This window comes from Balaenoptera ricei, chromosome 13, assembly GCF_028023285.1.
Source record: "Balaenoptera ricei isolate mBalRic1 chromosome 13, mBalRic1.hap2, whole genome shotgun sequence".
Classification (NCBI taxonomy): Eukaryota; Metazoa; Chordata; class Mammalia; order Artiodactyla; family Balaenopteridae; genus Balaenoptera; species Balaenoptera ricei.
This window is the reverse complement of record NC_082651.1, coordinates 56,585,417-56,602,179: the sequence shown is the minus strand read 5'-3', so window position 1 is coordinate 56,602,179 and position 16,763 is coordinate 56,585,417. Positions and strand designations below refer to the sequence as shown.

The 16,763-nt window shown below is 36.6% G+C and overlaps 1 protein-coding gene across 2 annotated transcripts in view; it reads left to right on the top strand.

Moving 5' to 3' along the window:
- EML6 (EMAP like 6) overlaps nt 1-16,763 on the top strand; it is a 311,591-nt gene that overhangs the window by 136,835 nt on the left and 157,993 nt on the right. For both annotated transcript variants that reach the window (XM_059942768.1, XM_059942770.1), the window contains exons 3-4: nt 2,159-2,257; nt 10,540-10,608. In XM_059942768.1, the coding sequence (XP_059798751.1) occupies nt 2,159-2,257; nt 10,540-10,608 (168 nt within the window). The remainder of the gene's footprint in view (nt 1-2,158; nt 2,258-10,539; nt 10,609-16,763) is intronic.

Sequence of the window (16,763 nt, the reverse complement as noted above, 5' to 3'; positions counted from 1 at the left end):
TTGACCTGGTTTGGGTCACTTTTTAAACAGTTAAGATTTACTTTGTGTTTTCTGCTATTTTGAGAGAGTAGTGATCATTCTATTCATTTTTCTTTCCAGAATTAGATTCAATACATATGTGGACCCCTGGTATATATGTTTTTGATTTAACTACTCTATAATCTTGTCCAGTTTAGTCAGGATAATGCATAAGTTCTATTGTATATCCAGATCTAAAGAGAAATAGCTAGATAGTAACATTTATTCAGATTTGCAGTTATTGACTTCCTGACTAAACTGAATGAATGTGTCAGGATGCATATGTATGTACAAGTGTAAATGAATGCTTTGATGTGAACTTACATGCACGTTCTCTAATCTGATTTTGCTTTTCTAGCAAACGTTTATCAAAATTCTAGCAAACATTCTTTATCAATGTTCTAGCAAACATTCTTTATCAAAATCACAAGAAAAATGTAATGTAGCAGGGGGAAATCCAGCTGTAACTTTTAGTTCTTTGTTCATGTTATTTTGTGTTAGAATCCTAGCTATTTTTTTAGGTTCCATTTTAAAGGTAGAGACAGGGATGGACTGCATGGTACTTTCACAACTGTCAGTTGAGAAAAATAACCTCCTATTTGTTTGCGGTGATGGATTTCGTGGCTTGTTGATGCCTATTGCTTCAGATCTGCCTTTTTCCCTGGACAGAGTTCACTGGAATCGAGTGATATTTAGAAAATGACAAATGGACCATCACCTCACAAGCATCAAAAGGCAATTGAAATGCTTTTCAGGTAGCGATAGGGCCTGTCACTGCAAATGAACAGAATAGATTTCTTTTGGCTTTTTCTCAATCTTCTTCTCATTTCTTATGTGGGTTTTACTTTAGTGCCCATGTTGATGTTAACTGCTTTTTCTGTTTAAGTAAAGAGAAAAGAAAAAAATAAGCTAAATGGAATTCACCCACTTCAAATTTTCATATATAGATAAAAATACAACCATGTCTTATAATCATTTCCATTACTGCAACTCTCAATTGAAAATTACAGCAAAGACCTCCTTTCATTAAGCACCAGTTTTAAAACCTCCAACTATATGTTTTTTATACTAAATATTCCTAATGGAAGCTGCCTTTAGTGAAGAGACCTGAATAATCTCTGCATAACAGTACATGTATACATTTAGCCATATATGGCTGTCTATCATTGCGTATATATGCACATACACACACAGTGAAATACATAAGCTCACATACTGTTATACTTGGGTAATGATGTTTTTAAAACCTTTTGACTTACATTATTTCACTGATCCATACAACAATACTACTTTGTAGACAGAAAAAATATTTACACTCATTTTACAGTTGAAAAAATTGAAATTTAAGGAGTTTAATTTTCTAAGGTCTTATGTCTGGCTAATCATGAAGTCAAAAGGGAAGCCAAATCTACTTACTCCCAGCCCAGACCTCTCTCTATTACATAATGCTGTTTCTATGCTGCTAGAAGCTCTGATTTTGGTGTCCCTAATACGTGTTTTGACCCTATTAATTTTGTATATACTCAGGTGTGGGATTTTTTTTCCCTTTGAGGACAAGGTCTGATCTGAATCCAGTGAATTTAGACTGGGAGATGAAGTACCAGAGTACTTTTACTAAAATTATGTATCCTTCTGTGGTCACTCCAAATGTTTGTGAAATTATGAAAATTAAGAAGAATGAAGATAATGTTCATTTATGGGATTTCTTCTCCATGTGTTTGTCAAACCCTTTCATTTTAACAGTTTGGTGAGGCTTTTAGACTACAGAATCCTAGATGCTCTTAAAACCGTATTAAGATCTTAAATTTGAAATTTTAAATCCTGCCTTCTAGTTCTGTTCCTATGATTTCCACTGATTAATCAGAGACTTCATGAGATTTTGCATGTTTCCTATGTTTAAGAAGGACAAATTTGTTGTAGGTTTTAGGTTGTCAAAATTTTAGTATATGCTAATGGAATAATATCTACTGTGATATGTTTAGTTTTGGATTTAAGATGGATTTTGAGAAATCATTTTTTTCACAAGAAATTCAATACTTGGCCCATAGTAGGTAATAAGAACTATTTATCGAAAGACAGAATGGATAATAGGAAGTTTTCCCATCATTTTCTGGTATTAAATTATTGTTCTTATTCTTAGCGTTTAGCCTCTGTGGGATTGGATGCCAAAAACACAGTCTGCATTTGGGACTGGAGGAAGGGAAAACTTCTGGCCTCAGCCACTGGCCACTCTGACCGGGTAAGAAGACCTTGTTGGATCAAGCCATGCAGGTTTCATTACTGTGGGGGAACTGTGATGTAGCTTCTCAGAGTTGTAGTATTTTTTAAAATAAAATTTTCAAGTGTAGATTTTCCCTCCATATGCAACTTAAAATCTTACTGTTTATAAAAATTAATTTATGATTAGTAGCTATGTCGGCATGATCTCTTCTGGTGATCAGATGCTTTATTTAAATTGTTACTGTTATTCATAGGCAAAACAAATTTTTGATACTGGCATTTAGCTTCATAAAATAAAAATTGAATTGAATTTGAAATTATATGCACTGTTTAGGTGTATTCATTTAGAAATGGAAATAGTTGTTAGAAAATAATATTCACAAGATATGTTTACAAGTGTATACATTTGAATTTCAAATGAATGTAATGACAACTGTGTGATTCTTTGTTATATTCAAGAAACTGGAATATAAATTGTGGCCTGCTTACCATTCATATTGAAGTCATTGTGATTGTAGATGATAATTCCATGTAGCCATAGCTGGCAAGATGGGGTAGGAAGCAGGCATGTGCATTAGCTGGTCAGAAATCTATTTCTCCAGTGTCTGGAATAATTAAAATAATTTGGCTATTTTATTGTCTTGATTTTCTAATTGTAAAAAAATGAATTTGCATGACTGTCTTACATTGATTCCTAGTTGTTCTGTATTTCTGCAAAGTATAACTCCATGCAGAATGAGGCCCTAATTAAATGTAAATTCACTGCCTCTTGAATGGTGTGAACTCTAAAAGATTTCTTTATATGAATGGCATATTCATCTAGGGAGAATTCTCATTTTAAGGGGCCCCCATAGTTTTTACTGAACATTTGGGCAAATTGTATTCGAGTATTAAGTCCTCAGAAAGTCCAGGAGTGATCAGCAATGGAACGTCAGTGTTGGAAGAGGCCTGGCACCCCTCTGGTGCAATGGTTCCCACCACTGGCTACACATAAGAATCCCCTGGGCAGATTCCAGACTATAGTGATGCTTGGGCTTTACCCGCAGGTATTGATATTAACTTACTGCTATTTAATTGGTATTAACTTAGTACTTAATGAACAGGTTGAAAATATTTGTGATTCTTGCATTTGGGTTTTTTTTTCCTACATTAAATTATATCAGTATTTATTCTCAATTTATTTTATTTACTTATTTATTTTTAATATAATTTTTATTTTATATTAAAGTATAGTTGATTTACAATGTTATATTAGTTTCAGGTGTACAGCAAAGTGATTCAGTTATACATATACATATATCCATTCTTTTTCAGATTCTTTTCCAATATAGGTTATTATACAATATTGAGTATAGTTCCCTGTGCTATACAGTAGGTCCTTGTTGATGGTCTATTTTATATATAGTAGTGTGTATATGTTAATACCAAACTCATAACTTATTCCCCCCCCCCACCTTTCCCCTATGGTAACCATAAGTTTGTTTTCGAAGGCTGTGAGCCTGTTTCTGTTCTGTAAATAAGTTCACTTGTATCATTTATTTAGGTTCCACATATAAGTGATATCATGTGATATTTGTCTTTCTCTGACTTACATCACTTAGTATGGTAATCTCTAGGTCCATCCATGTTGCTGCAAATAGCATTATTTCATTCTTTTTTATGGCTGAGTAGTATTCCATTGTACTTATACCACATCTTCTTTATCCATTCCTCTGTTAATGGACATTTAGGTTACTTCCATGTCTTGGCTATTGTAAATAGTGCTGCAGTGAACATTAGAGTGCATGTATCATTTCGAATTATGGTTTTGTCTGGATATATGCCCAGGAGTGGGATTGCTGAATCATATGGTAGTTGTATTTTTAGTTGTGTAAGGAACCTCCATGCTGTTCTCCATAGTGGTTATACCAATTTACATTCTTTTGTACCAATTTACATTCCCACCAACAGTGTAGGAGGGTTCCCTTTTCTCCACACCCTCTCTACCATTTATTGTTTGTAGAATTTTTCATGATGGCCATTCTGACTGGTGTGAGGTGATACCTCATTGTAGTTTTGATTTGCATTTCTCTAATAATTAGTGATGTTGAGCATCTTTTCCTGTGCTTTTTGGCCATCTGTATGTCTTCTTTAGAGAAATATCTATTTAGATCTTCTGCCCATTTTTTTTTTATTTGGTTGTTTGTTTTTTGATATGGAGCTGCATGAGGTGTTTGTATATTTTGGGATTAATCCCTTGTTGGTTGCTTCCTTTGCAAATATTTTCTCTCATTCTGTGGGTTGTCTTTTCCTTTTGTTTATGGTTTCCTTTGCTGTGCAAAAGCTTTTTAAGTTTCATTAGCCTCCATTTGTTTATTTTTGTTTTTATTTTCATTACTCTGGGAGGTGGATCCAAAAGATCTTGCTGAGGTTTATGTCAAAGAGTGTTTTGCCTATGTTTTCCTCTAAGAGTTTTATAGTATCCAGTCTTACATTTAGGTCTGTGACCCATTTTGAGTTTATTTTTGCGTATGGTGTTAGGGAGTGTTCTAATTTCATTCTTTTACATGTAGCTGTCCAGTTTTCCCAGCACCACTTATTGAAGAGACTGTCTTTTCTCCATTGTATATTCTTGCTTCCTTTGTAGATTAATTGACCATAAGTGCAGGGGTTTATTTCTGGACTTTCTATCCTGTTCCATTGATCTATATTTCTGTTTTTGTGCCAGTACCATACTGTTTTGATTACTGCAGATTTGTAGTATAGTCTGAGGTCAGGGAGCCCGATTCCTCCAGCTCTGTTTTTCTTTCTCAGGATTGCTTTGGCTATTCAGGGTCTTTTGTGTTTCCATACAAAGTTAAAAAATTTTTGTTTACCAAATTTATTGATGAGCTCTAGTAGTTTTCTGGTAGCATCTTTAGGATTTTCTATGTATAGTATCATGTCATCTGAAAACAGTGACAGTTTTCCTTCTTCTTTTCCAATTTGGATTCCTTTTATTTTTCTTCTCTGATTGCCATGGCTAGGGCTTCCAAAACTATGTTGAATAAAAATGGCGAGAGTGGATATCCTTGTCTTGTTCCTGATCTTAGAGGAAATGCTTTCAGCTTTTAACCATTGAGAATGATGTTAGCTGTGGGTTTGTCATATATGGCCTTTATTATGTTTAAATAGTTTCCCTCTATGCCCACTTTCTGGAGAGTTTTTATCATAAACGGGTGTTGAATTTTGTCAAAAGCTTTTTCTACATCTACTGAGGTGATCATAGGTTTTTTTTTTTTTTATTTGGAGTATAGTTGCTTTACAATGTTGTGTTAGTTTCTGCTGTACAGCAAAGTGAATCAGCCATATATATACATATATCCCCTTCCTCCCAGATTTCCTTCCCATCTAAGTCACCACAGAGCACAGAGTAGAGTTCCCTATGCTATACAGTAGGTTCTCACTAGATATCTATTTTATACATAGTAGTGTATATATGTCAATCCCAGTCTCCCAATTCATCTTTGCTAGTATTTTGTTGAGGATTTTTGTGTCTATGTTCATCAGTGATATTGGCCTGTAATTTTCTTTTTTTGTGGTATCTTTGTCTGTTTTTTTGTATCAGGGTGATGGTGGCCTCATAGAATGAGTTTGGGAGTGTTCCTTCCTCTGCAATTTTTTGGAAGAGTTTCAGAAGGATAGGTGTTAACTCTTCTCTAAATGTTTGATAGAATTCACCTGTGAAGCCATCTGGTCCTGGACTTCTGTTTGTTGGAAGATTTTTTTTTTTTAATAAATTTATTTATTTATTTATTTTTGGATGTGTTGGGTCTTAGTTTCTGTGCAAGGGCTTTCTCCAGTTGCGGCGAGCAGGGGCCACTCTTCATCGCGGTGCATGGGCCCCCCACCGCCACGGCCTCTCCCGTTGCAGAGCACAGGCTCCAGACACGCAGGCTCAGTAGTTGTGGCTCACTGGCCCAGCTGCTCCGTGGCATGTGGGATCCTCCCGGACCGGGGCACGAACCTGTGTCCCCTGCATTGGCAGGCGGACTCCCAACCACTGCGCCACCAGGGAAGCCTTGTTGGAAGATTTTTAATCACAGTTTCAATTTCAGTACTTGTGATTGGTCTGTTCATATTTTCTATTTCTTCCTGGTTCAGTCTTGGAAGGCTATACCTTTCTAAGAATTTGTCCTTTTCTTCCAGGTTGTCCATTTTATTGGCATATAGTTGCTTGTAGTGGTCTCTTATGATCCTTTGTATTTCTGTAGTGTCAGTTGTAACTTCTCCTTTTTCATTTCTAATTTTATTGATTTGAGCCCTCTCCCTTTTTTTCTTGATGAGACTGGCTTAAGGCTTGTCAGTTTTGTTTATCTTTTCAAAGAACCAGCTTTTAGTTTCATTGATCTTTACTGTCGTTTCCTTCATTTCTTTTTCATTTATTTCTGCTCTGATCTTTATGATTTCTTTCCTTCTACTAACTTTGGGTTTTGTTTGTTCTTCTTTCTCTAGTTGCTTTAGGTGTAAGATTAAGTTGTTTATTTGAGATTTTTCTTGTTTCCTGAAGTAAGATTGTATTGCTATAAACTTCCCTCTTAGAACTGCTTTTGCTGCATCCCATAGTTTTTGGATTGTCATCTTTTCATTGTCATTTGTCTCCAGGTATTCTTTTATTTCCTCTGTGATCCTTTGGTTGTTTAGTAACATATTGTTTAGCCTCCATGTGTTTGTGTTTTTTTACAGTTTTTTTTGTGTGTGTGTGTGTGATTGATTTCTAATCTCATAGCATTGTGGTCAGAAAAGATACTTGATATGATTTCAGTTTTTAAAAATTTACTGAGGCTTGATTTTTGGCCCAGCATGTGATCTATCCTGGAGAATGTTCCATGTGCACTTGAGAAGAATGTTTATTCTGCTGCTTTCTATAAATATCAATTAAGTCCATCTGGTCAAATGTGTCATTTAAGGCCTGTGGTTCCTTATTGATTTTCTGTCTGGATGATCTGTACATTCATGTAAACTGGGGTGTTAAAGTCCCCCACTATTACTGTGTTACTGTCGATTTCTGCTTTTACGGCTGTTAGCATTTGCCTTATATATTGAGGTGCTCCTATGTTGGGTGCATATATATTTACAATTGTTATATCTTCTTCTTGGATTTATCCCTTGATCATTATGTAGTGTCCTTCTTTGTCTCTTATAATAGGCTTTATTTTAAAGCCTATTTTGTCTGATGTGGGTATTGCTACTCAAGCTTTCTTTTGATTTCCGTTTACATGGGATATTTCCATCCCCTCACTTTCAGTCTGTATGTGTTTTTTGGTTGGAGTATTTAATCCATTTACACTTAAGGTAATTATCCATATGTATGTTCTTATTGCCATCGTGTTAATTGTTTTGGATTTGTTTTTGTAGGTATTTTTTCTTCTCTTTCTCTTCTGTTCTCTTCTCTTGTGATTTGATGACCATCTTTAGTGTTGTGTTTGGGTTGCTTTTTATTTTTTGTGTGTGTATCTATTGTAGATTTTTGGTTTGTGGTTCCCATGAGGTTTTGATATAGCAGTCTATATATATACAAGATTGTTTTAAGTTGCTGGTCTCTTAATTTCAAATGCATTTCCAATATCCTGCATTTGTACTCTCCTCATGATTGCTGGTTTTGGTATCATATTTGTGTGTGGATGATTTCCTACATTTACTGTACATTTACCTTTACTGGTGAGGTTTCCCATTCGTAATTCTTTTGTTTCTAGTTGTGACCTTTTCTTTTCCAACTAGAGAATTTCCTTTAGCATTTGTTGTAAAGCTGGTTTGGTGTTGCTGAATTCTCTTAGCCTTTGCTTGTTTGTAAAGCTTTTGATTTCTCCACTGAATCTGAATGAGAGCCTTGCTGGGTAGAGTATTCTCGTAGACTGTAGGTTTTTGCCTTTCATCACTTTAAATATATCATGCCATGCCCTCCTTTTTCAGGTAAATTGACTTCTTTTTCAGGTAGATTGACTTCATTTTCAGGTAGACTGACCATCTCTACTTCACTTAGTTGTTCTTCTGAGGTTTTATCTTGTTCCTTCATCTGGAATATATTTCTCTGCCATCTCATTTTGTCAAACTTTCTGTTTGTGGTCTCTGTTCCTCAGGCTGCAGGATTGTAATTCTTGCTTCTGGTGTCTGCCCATTGGTGGGTGAGGTTGGTCCAGGGGCTTGTGGAAGCTTTCTTGTAGGAGGGATTAGTGCCTGCCCACTGGTGGGTGGAGCTGCGTCTTGTCCCTCTGATGCGCAGGGCCCTGTCAAGGGGTGAATTTATAGGTGATTGTTGGCTCAGGACAACTTTAGGCAGCCTGTCTGCTGATGGGTGGGGCTGTGTTCCCCCCCACCCCCACCACTGGTTGTTTGGCCTGAGGCATCCCAGCACTGGAGCCTGCAAGCTGTTTGGTAGGGCCAGATCTCGGTGTCAAAATAGCAACATCTGGGAGAGCTCATGCCAATAAATATTCCCTGGGGCCTCTGCCACCAGTGTCCTTGCCCCCACAGTGAGCCACAGCCAACCCCTGCCTCCCCAGGAGAGCCTCCAAGACCTGCAGGTAGGTCTGGCCCAAGATCCTATGGAGTCACTGCTTTGCCCTGGGTCCCAGTGCATATGAAACCTTGTGTGCACCCTCCAAGAGTGGAGTCTCTGTTTCCCCCAGTCGTGTGGAGCTCCTGCACTCAAGTCCCACTGGCCTTCAAACCCAAATGCTCTGAGGGCTCCTCCTCCCAATGCCAGACCCCCAGGCTGGAGAGCCTGACATGGGGCTCAGATCTTTCACTCCTGTGGGAGAACCTCTGTGATATAATTATTTTCCAGCTTTTGGTCTCCCACCCAGTGGGTATGGCACTTGATTATATCATGAATGTGCCCCTGCTACTGTCTTGTTGTGGCTTCTTTTTTGTCTTTGGGTGTGGAATATCTTTTTTGGTGGGTTCAAGTCTTTTTTGTAGGTGGTTGTTCAGCAGTTAGTTGTGATTTTGGTGTTTTCATGAGAGGAGGTGAGCTCAAGTCCTTCTACTCTACCATCTTGTCTCCTGCTCATACCTTGCCTTTTGGATATTACTGTTTCTGCTGTTCTGTGATCCCATTATATCTTATCTTACAAAGTGGTTGAATTGGACTGGATCAATACATGAATTTCCTGTTGTTTTGCTGATGAACTGTACATTTTCCAGTTAGGAGTAGATTGTAAAAAGTACAATGCTATCTAGTGAGAACTCTGTAATTTTAGAGACTAGAATGTTTTAATGAAATACTGCTTTTAGAACACTGTTCTCCCAGACTCCATAATTTGTATCACACAGTTTTCCTCTTTATTGTTGAGGTCAGTATAAATTATTATTGGTTGCTTATGGGCAAATGATTATTTTCAAGATTATTTTAGTGGCTAAAATACTTAGCCCCTAGCACTAATTTGTATAATCAGTGCTTTGCAGTCTGCAAAATGATCGTACATACATTATCTTAATTGACCTCACAACAGAACTGAGATGGTGTCATTCATTCATTTTTGAGATGCTGAGGTTAAGGTTAGAGATGCTAAGACTTGCCTGAGCTCGCATAGTTAAAATGGGTACTTGGACCTTATTCATACTTGGTCCTTAGACCAAGTGTTCTTTCTTCAGCACTGTTTCTGTGGTCAATAATTGTTCCTTTCTACCTAACCAAAGGTCCTCCTTCTTTGTCTGATGATTGGGGCAATAGCTTCCTACTTGATGAGAAGTTAGCAGCCTCTTTTTCTAGTCTAGTCTCTGCCCCTGCAATTGGTCCTTCTTTCTATTAGAGCTTCACAGAATGTGGTCCATGGACCACCTGCATCAGAATCTCCTGGGCTGTGTTTTAAAATGCATGTGCCTGAACCTAATTTCCGATCCACTAAATCAGAATCTCTGACATGGGCTGGGGGAATATGCACTTTAAACAATTGCCATTCTCTTTGTTTTCATTGTAAAGCTGTCTCAAAAGTGTGTTATTAACATTGTGGAGAGCCACCAAAAATTTGATCAAAAAACTATCCTAAATCATCACAGTTTATTTACCTTGGATGGACAAAGTTAAAAATGTGATACCAGTTTGTTCTCAATGATTGTGGTTATTTATTACTTATTCATTCAGGACTAAGGTCAGTAGATACAAGGTGCTAAAATGTGTATTAGCAATTCCTGACTCATCTCCATAGCCAAATACTCCATTTGGGTAGGTAACATTGTGCTCTGAATGTTAGGGTAGAGTCTTGGCAATTGGACAGTATCTGAAAGAAGGCAAAAACACATGAATGATCAACAGAGCAACTTTTTGTCTTTTTTAAACAGATTTTTGATATTTCCTGGGATCCATATCAGCCAAACAGAGTGGTCAGCTGTGGAGTGAAACATATAAAGGTAAAGTAGTTATTATAAAGAAATTTTGGTACCTTGTATGAAAATAATTCCAGATGTTTATATATATAATTTGCTGTTGAGAAACTGCTTGACTTTACATTTTTTCCCCTTAAATTTGGAGGCTTCTTACCTGCATCTCTGATCCCAGAGCACACTAACATCAGGTGATGGGCCTCCCTTTTAGAAATGCAGTATAAAAACAATCAAGCCAAGTGCTCAGCAGGCAGCTGAAAAGGAAACTTTATGTTAATTAAATATTATACAGAAGACAGAAAACTCATAATACTTTTAGGATGGCATGTTTTAAAACAGCTCTGATTTTAATTTTGCGAATTAAGTTTTTTCATTATGAATGTTTATACATATTGCATGTCAAAACTTTTTGACATGTTGATGTGTTCTTTTAGAAGAAAGATGCCATGTTGTGTTGGACCTAGAAGGAGAGGGATACATAGTACAAACCTACCTGGGCCATTGGCTTTTAAATGCCTCTCCTCCTGTAGACTACACAGCCTGGAATACTACTAGTGGAGCACGACCTGCCTCTGTCTATTTGCTCCTCTCTATTTTGTTACACAGGTAGCAAAATTAACACCATAGACATCCTTTCCTCTGACATAGCAAAAATTTCTCCTGGACCCTGGGATACGGCCCAGGATCTTCTGTCTATAGGTTTGTAGATAATATAAGTTAAAGTCCGTAAAGAAAAGAGTGTAAGGGCTACTTGCGTGAACAGAGCATGTGTGGATCTCTGCTGCTACAAAAATGGTGCATTTCTGTGTGAACAGAGTAAATGTCTGTGTTACTCCTCCAACCAACTCCTCCTGTTTCCCAGTTCTTTTGTTCTTCTTTTAGTCTAGTTTTTCATGATCCTTCCCATTATTCCTACTTAATGGTTAAAAGGGACACATGATAAAATGCTCAGAAATAAACATAACAAGAAATATGCAAGACCTAATTTAAAAACTATTATAAAACTTCATAGAGGAATGTAAAAGAAGACTTGGGCAAATGGAGAGAGACAACTTTGATTCCGGACATGAAGTGTAAAAATTATAAATACGTTATTTATCTCCAAGTTAATTTATATTTAATACAAGTTCAATTGAAATCTTTATAAGCTTTATTGTTATCTGACATTTCCCTTTAAGTTATTCTAAGTTAATCTATGAGAATGAAAGAGTGAGAATAACCAAGAACTTTGGCACAAAAAAGAATAATGAAAAAGAAAATGCACTACAATTTACTAAAGCGTATTATGAAGTTTCAAAAATTAAAATGGTACAAGACTGGGGTAAGGATAAATAAACACCAACAAAAGAGAAACTAAGCTGAGAAATAGACCTTAATATGTATGACAACTTAGAATATAATAATAGTACATCTGACAAGTGGGCACTAGAAACATTTATTATTCTAGTTGTATGTCATTACTTCATAGCATATACTAAAATTATTTATGAATTAAAGAGTTAAATGTTAAAAAAACTATAAAATAGAGGAATATATATGTAAGTATTTAATTTCTCTCAAGTTGGAGAAAGGTGTTTCTAAATGTAAAAGCAAGTAAAGAAACCATAAAGGTGTTTGACACAAATAACCAATAAACAATCTACAGTAAGGAATAGAAGGGAGTTTTATTTCAGCCAAGCTGAGGACTAGCCCGGGAGTGCAGTCTCCACCAAGGAGAAAGCACTCTGGAGAAACATGGTTTTCAACACAGTTTTATATTTTGTCTGAACAAAGAACATACATACATCAAACATGACAGGGTACATTCCTTCAAGCTTTCAACAGAGATGTGTAGTTTCAGATTAGCACATACACAGAGAGTCAGCATGACCTTGACCTCTGGGAAGGGAACTTTGTCTTCGAAGGAGTACTAACATGGGCATCATGGAAGGGGAGGCATTTACTCCTATGTTCAAAGAGGACATTCTTTACTTCTGGATAATGCATTCTTTTCTTTAATGGTTAAAGCAAATGTACAATGTATGTTTGACAGGCCATAAGTCAGGCTGTTCTAGTTCACATAAAATTCAGGCCAAATCACGTATAAGCCAGAATGGCTTCCCCACACCCTAATAGGTGAAAATTTCATCCATCAAAGGATAATACTATAGATTCAACTATATAAATATTAAAATATTCTGTTTACCTTCCCACTACCCCCAAGAAACAAAAGAGGCAGACCACAAACTAGCAAAGTATAGGCAACAAGCATACAACGTTGGCTTGTTCTTGAAATACAAAGAATTCTAGCAAATCTATAGAATGGACAAAGAATGTCCACAATATTTTTATTTTTGTCAATTGTCTGCTAATAGACACATGAAAATGCTAACTCTCATTAATAATTAAGGAATAGACATTTTAAAATAACAATGTTTTTAATATATCAAAATGATGATTAAAATGTATCCAGTATTGGGAAAGATTTGGGGAATGAACACTCTCAAACCTTGCTGGTGGAAGGGTAAATGAGTATAGTCTTTCAGTCCAGAAATTTGGCAATACCTGTCAATTACCTTAGAGATGTTGATACCCTTTGAAACAATAATTTCATCCCAATTTTAGTATATGTGCTGCCAAAGTAAGCACGGCCAGTAATCTCATATCTTGTAATTTATCCCAAGGAAATTCTTAGAAGTATGAACCAAGCACTGGTTCATTGCTGAATAACTTATCAATAGCAAATAAAACCAAACAAAAGACGACCTGAAACCCCCTAACTGCCCTCAGGTGGTTAAATAAAATATGGTATATCCATATGAAGAAACACTGTGCAATCATAAGTCATGTTTTAGAGGATTATTTAATGTTATTGGACATATTTAAGATCTATTAACAGTCTGTTTCGGGGTGGGATAAATTTGATTTTTTTACTTTAAATGTATATTTTTGTGTAGGAAATAAATTGGAAGGCTATCCCAAAACATTAAACAGTTATCTTGGGTAGTGAGTTGATGGTTTTTAAATTTTCCCTTTATTTTAGAATTATTTTACAATAACATGCATTTCTTCCAAAATAAGAAAAAAGTAATGGAAAAGCAGGGGACAAAAAGATAAGTCTATAGGTTCTACTCTTCAGAGGTGTCACATGTCCTTAGGGCTTCATAAACATTTTATAATCCTTGTGCAGAGAGCTGATTTTAACCTGAGACTATGTTTGCTGAAATGAAGGCACTTTTTGCTTCAACAGTAGTTGGAGGATCCTTTCTCATAATTTATACAGTCCACCTGAAAGACTAGAAAACTCATTAAATTTGATAAACATTAGTTGAGTTTGTACCATGTGATAGAATAAAAACTGACCCGATTTTCAATTTGCTTAAAATTGAGCAATTAAAACATTGAAATAGAACATTCTGTAAGAGAGGCAAAACCAAAATTCTCTAGGGATAACGGAGAGATCCCAACTGGTTAGAGGAATGTTAAGTGTTTCAGGAAGGAATGCTATTTGAGCTGAGCCTTAATGGACAGGTGAGTTTGGTAGGGTGGGCTTGGAAGGCAGCAGAACCCAGGGGAGGGGTTGCCCTTCAGTCAGGAGTTAATAGGCAGGGACTGGTCACCCATCGAATCATAGGTCTGGGGAGCAGAAGGGTCCTTGCCCCATTAACGTGTTCACAGATTATCAACTTTTTCATCACCAAAGAACATCTTAATTTTCTTTCCAAGGGAACAAATATTTTGAAAAATTTTGGCCATGAAATACATGGTAGCCATTACATCTTAATTCCCTTAACAGTTTTTAATTAATCAAGGATATATATCTGCTAACATGAGTTTCTGATCATAACATATGGAAGAGGCACTGAGTTGTTCTTTCAGCCACAAGCAAAGAAATACATGAGCTCAAGATGAGCCGGATTCCATTAGTCCATGGTGGCTCTCTGGAAGTCTGGGACCCTGACCAGGGAGCCTTCAGCCAACTTGCATATTCCACAGTGAGGAAGCCAACACCTAGGAGGTTGTTTGACTTTGAATCCTGGTTCTGTCTCCCTCTACTTGATTCTGGGAAAGCTATTTTATCTCCGAGACTGAATTTCTTTCTTTCCCAAAAAAACAAAAACAAAAAAGACAGGATAAAAGGGGGGGTAGGGATAACTACCTCCTGAATTTAAGAGTTACATTAAACAGTGTATGGAACCAGTAGGGGCACAATAATATTAATTTCTTTTCCCATTTCCTAGGACTACAAAAATAGTGACACAGATAAGATTTAAACTCCGTTTCCAGCTCCCTTTGACAAGCTCTTTTCTCTTAGCAGTTATTTCTTTAATGATCTATCTTGGCTTAACTCCCCACCCCCCAACTAGATTATCAAAGATAATAGATTAACTGCTTTAATTGGTAGATTCGTCCAGTTTCCCTGTTTGTTTCCATCGTTGGTTAACTCTTTTAATCAGTTGATTCTAAAAGCAGAGACAGATAAAACCCTGGAACTTCATTTGAAAACACTAAGAGCTGTTTGTCCTGTTAAATTTGTTAATTGCGTTTCGGCAGACTTAGGCATTTTTCTAAGCAAAAACAAGCATTTTTACCTCAAATGGAAGAATCTGCAAATGCAGATTCTTTATTAATTCTGTCATTCTTTTTTCTTTATTAATTTTGTGTAGAAGGAAATCCACAACAAATTTCGGCAGGCTTTAACAAATTATTTTCACTATCTGTATTTTCTACATCCAATTCCAGGACCCCCACCTTTTCTTCCCAAAGCTGCCTAACATCAAACGAATCATTCCAGTCACAAGGTGAATGCAGAATCTCTGATGCACTCCAAGAAAATATTTTTATGTGAAATTTTTGTAGCTAGGGTAAAATCCTTCCTCATTTTGCAATCCCCAGTGTTTGGCAAACAGGCAAATTATGATTATCTGAAATGAATGCTTGAAAAACAGTAGCAGTTGAGCATTTTCTGCTTGGTTGGTTTTACAGGAAATGAGTCTACCAGGTTTGTTGTCTGTTATTATTGCTTTTTCTCCATTCTCTAGTCACAGACAGAAGGGACCTCAGGGATTACTTAGGGCCAGATGAGCTCCCAAGTACCTGCCAGTTCTAACAGAATTTGCATTACAATCTGTGAATGGAGATTGGAGAAGATAAACAATGTCTTTTCATTTGATGTGGAGTTAATGGTGTGTTGCTACCCTAATCTGTCACTGTTTTCCAAATATGAAGTGCTTCTCAAGAAGAGATAATGTCTCAGATTTGCCATTTTCTGCAGAAAATCTCATGCCTATCCTGTCATTACAGCTATATATGCCTTTTTAGAGAATCATCTGATTCTCTAAATTATCTGGAATGTTTCATGTTGACATTATGCCATCTGACTGGGTGATTTCATCAGAAAAATCTTTGTGTAGGGATAAGTCTCTCTTTTTTGTGGTTGTCCATCTAGAAATATTTCAGTAACTCAGGCCAAAGTACACATCCCAAGTTAAAGGGATAATAATTACCAAATAGTTACGCTTCCTTTAATTTTCATGCATGGGGAGATATAGAAGGATAAATGTCTGCCTTAAGCATCACCATGGAACAGCAAGTTCTTTGGCATGTAGGTACAACCAGTAGGTACTACCAGTAGTTGTTTATGTCTCATAGTTTGTTCAGGTTCAAAGTTAATACTTAAATGTTTTCCCAAAGCATATACCTATCTTTCCCCAGATTGTTCTTATTCTTTTGATGTATACTTTAGTGCCTTTTTGTAAAACCAGTAATAGCCAAAGAAACAAATCACCAGAGTTGATACTTAATGAGAGAAGAATCTTGTATAGTCTCAAATGATGGCACATCTTTCTCTCATTCTCCCCAAGGGCCACCACCTCCACAGCTGCCTGAGTCCTGGTCCTCCTGGGGGGTGCATCCATCTAGAACTGCTTCCTCGAATACCCAGCTACTCTGAGAGGACCGTCATTTTTCCTCTCCTGCAGGCACAGAGTATTAGGGTTGTCACTAATTTTTCCTCACACATTTCCTGTCACTTGGATTCACCTAATCCTGCTCTCCTAAACCACAATGCAGTTTCTTCCTCACCACTAATCCAAATCCTATTCTTGCTCCAGTTAATTCAACATGGTTCTCTATCTTCGAATTTCCTTACCACTTGTATGCAGTCTGAATATGCTGCCTTAAAATGATCTTTTTTGTTTTAT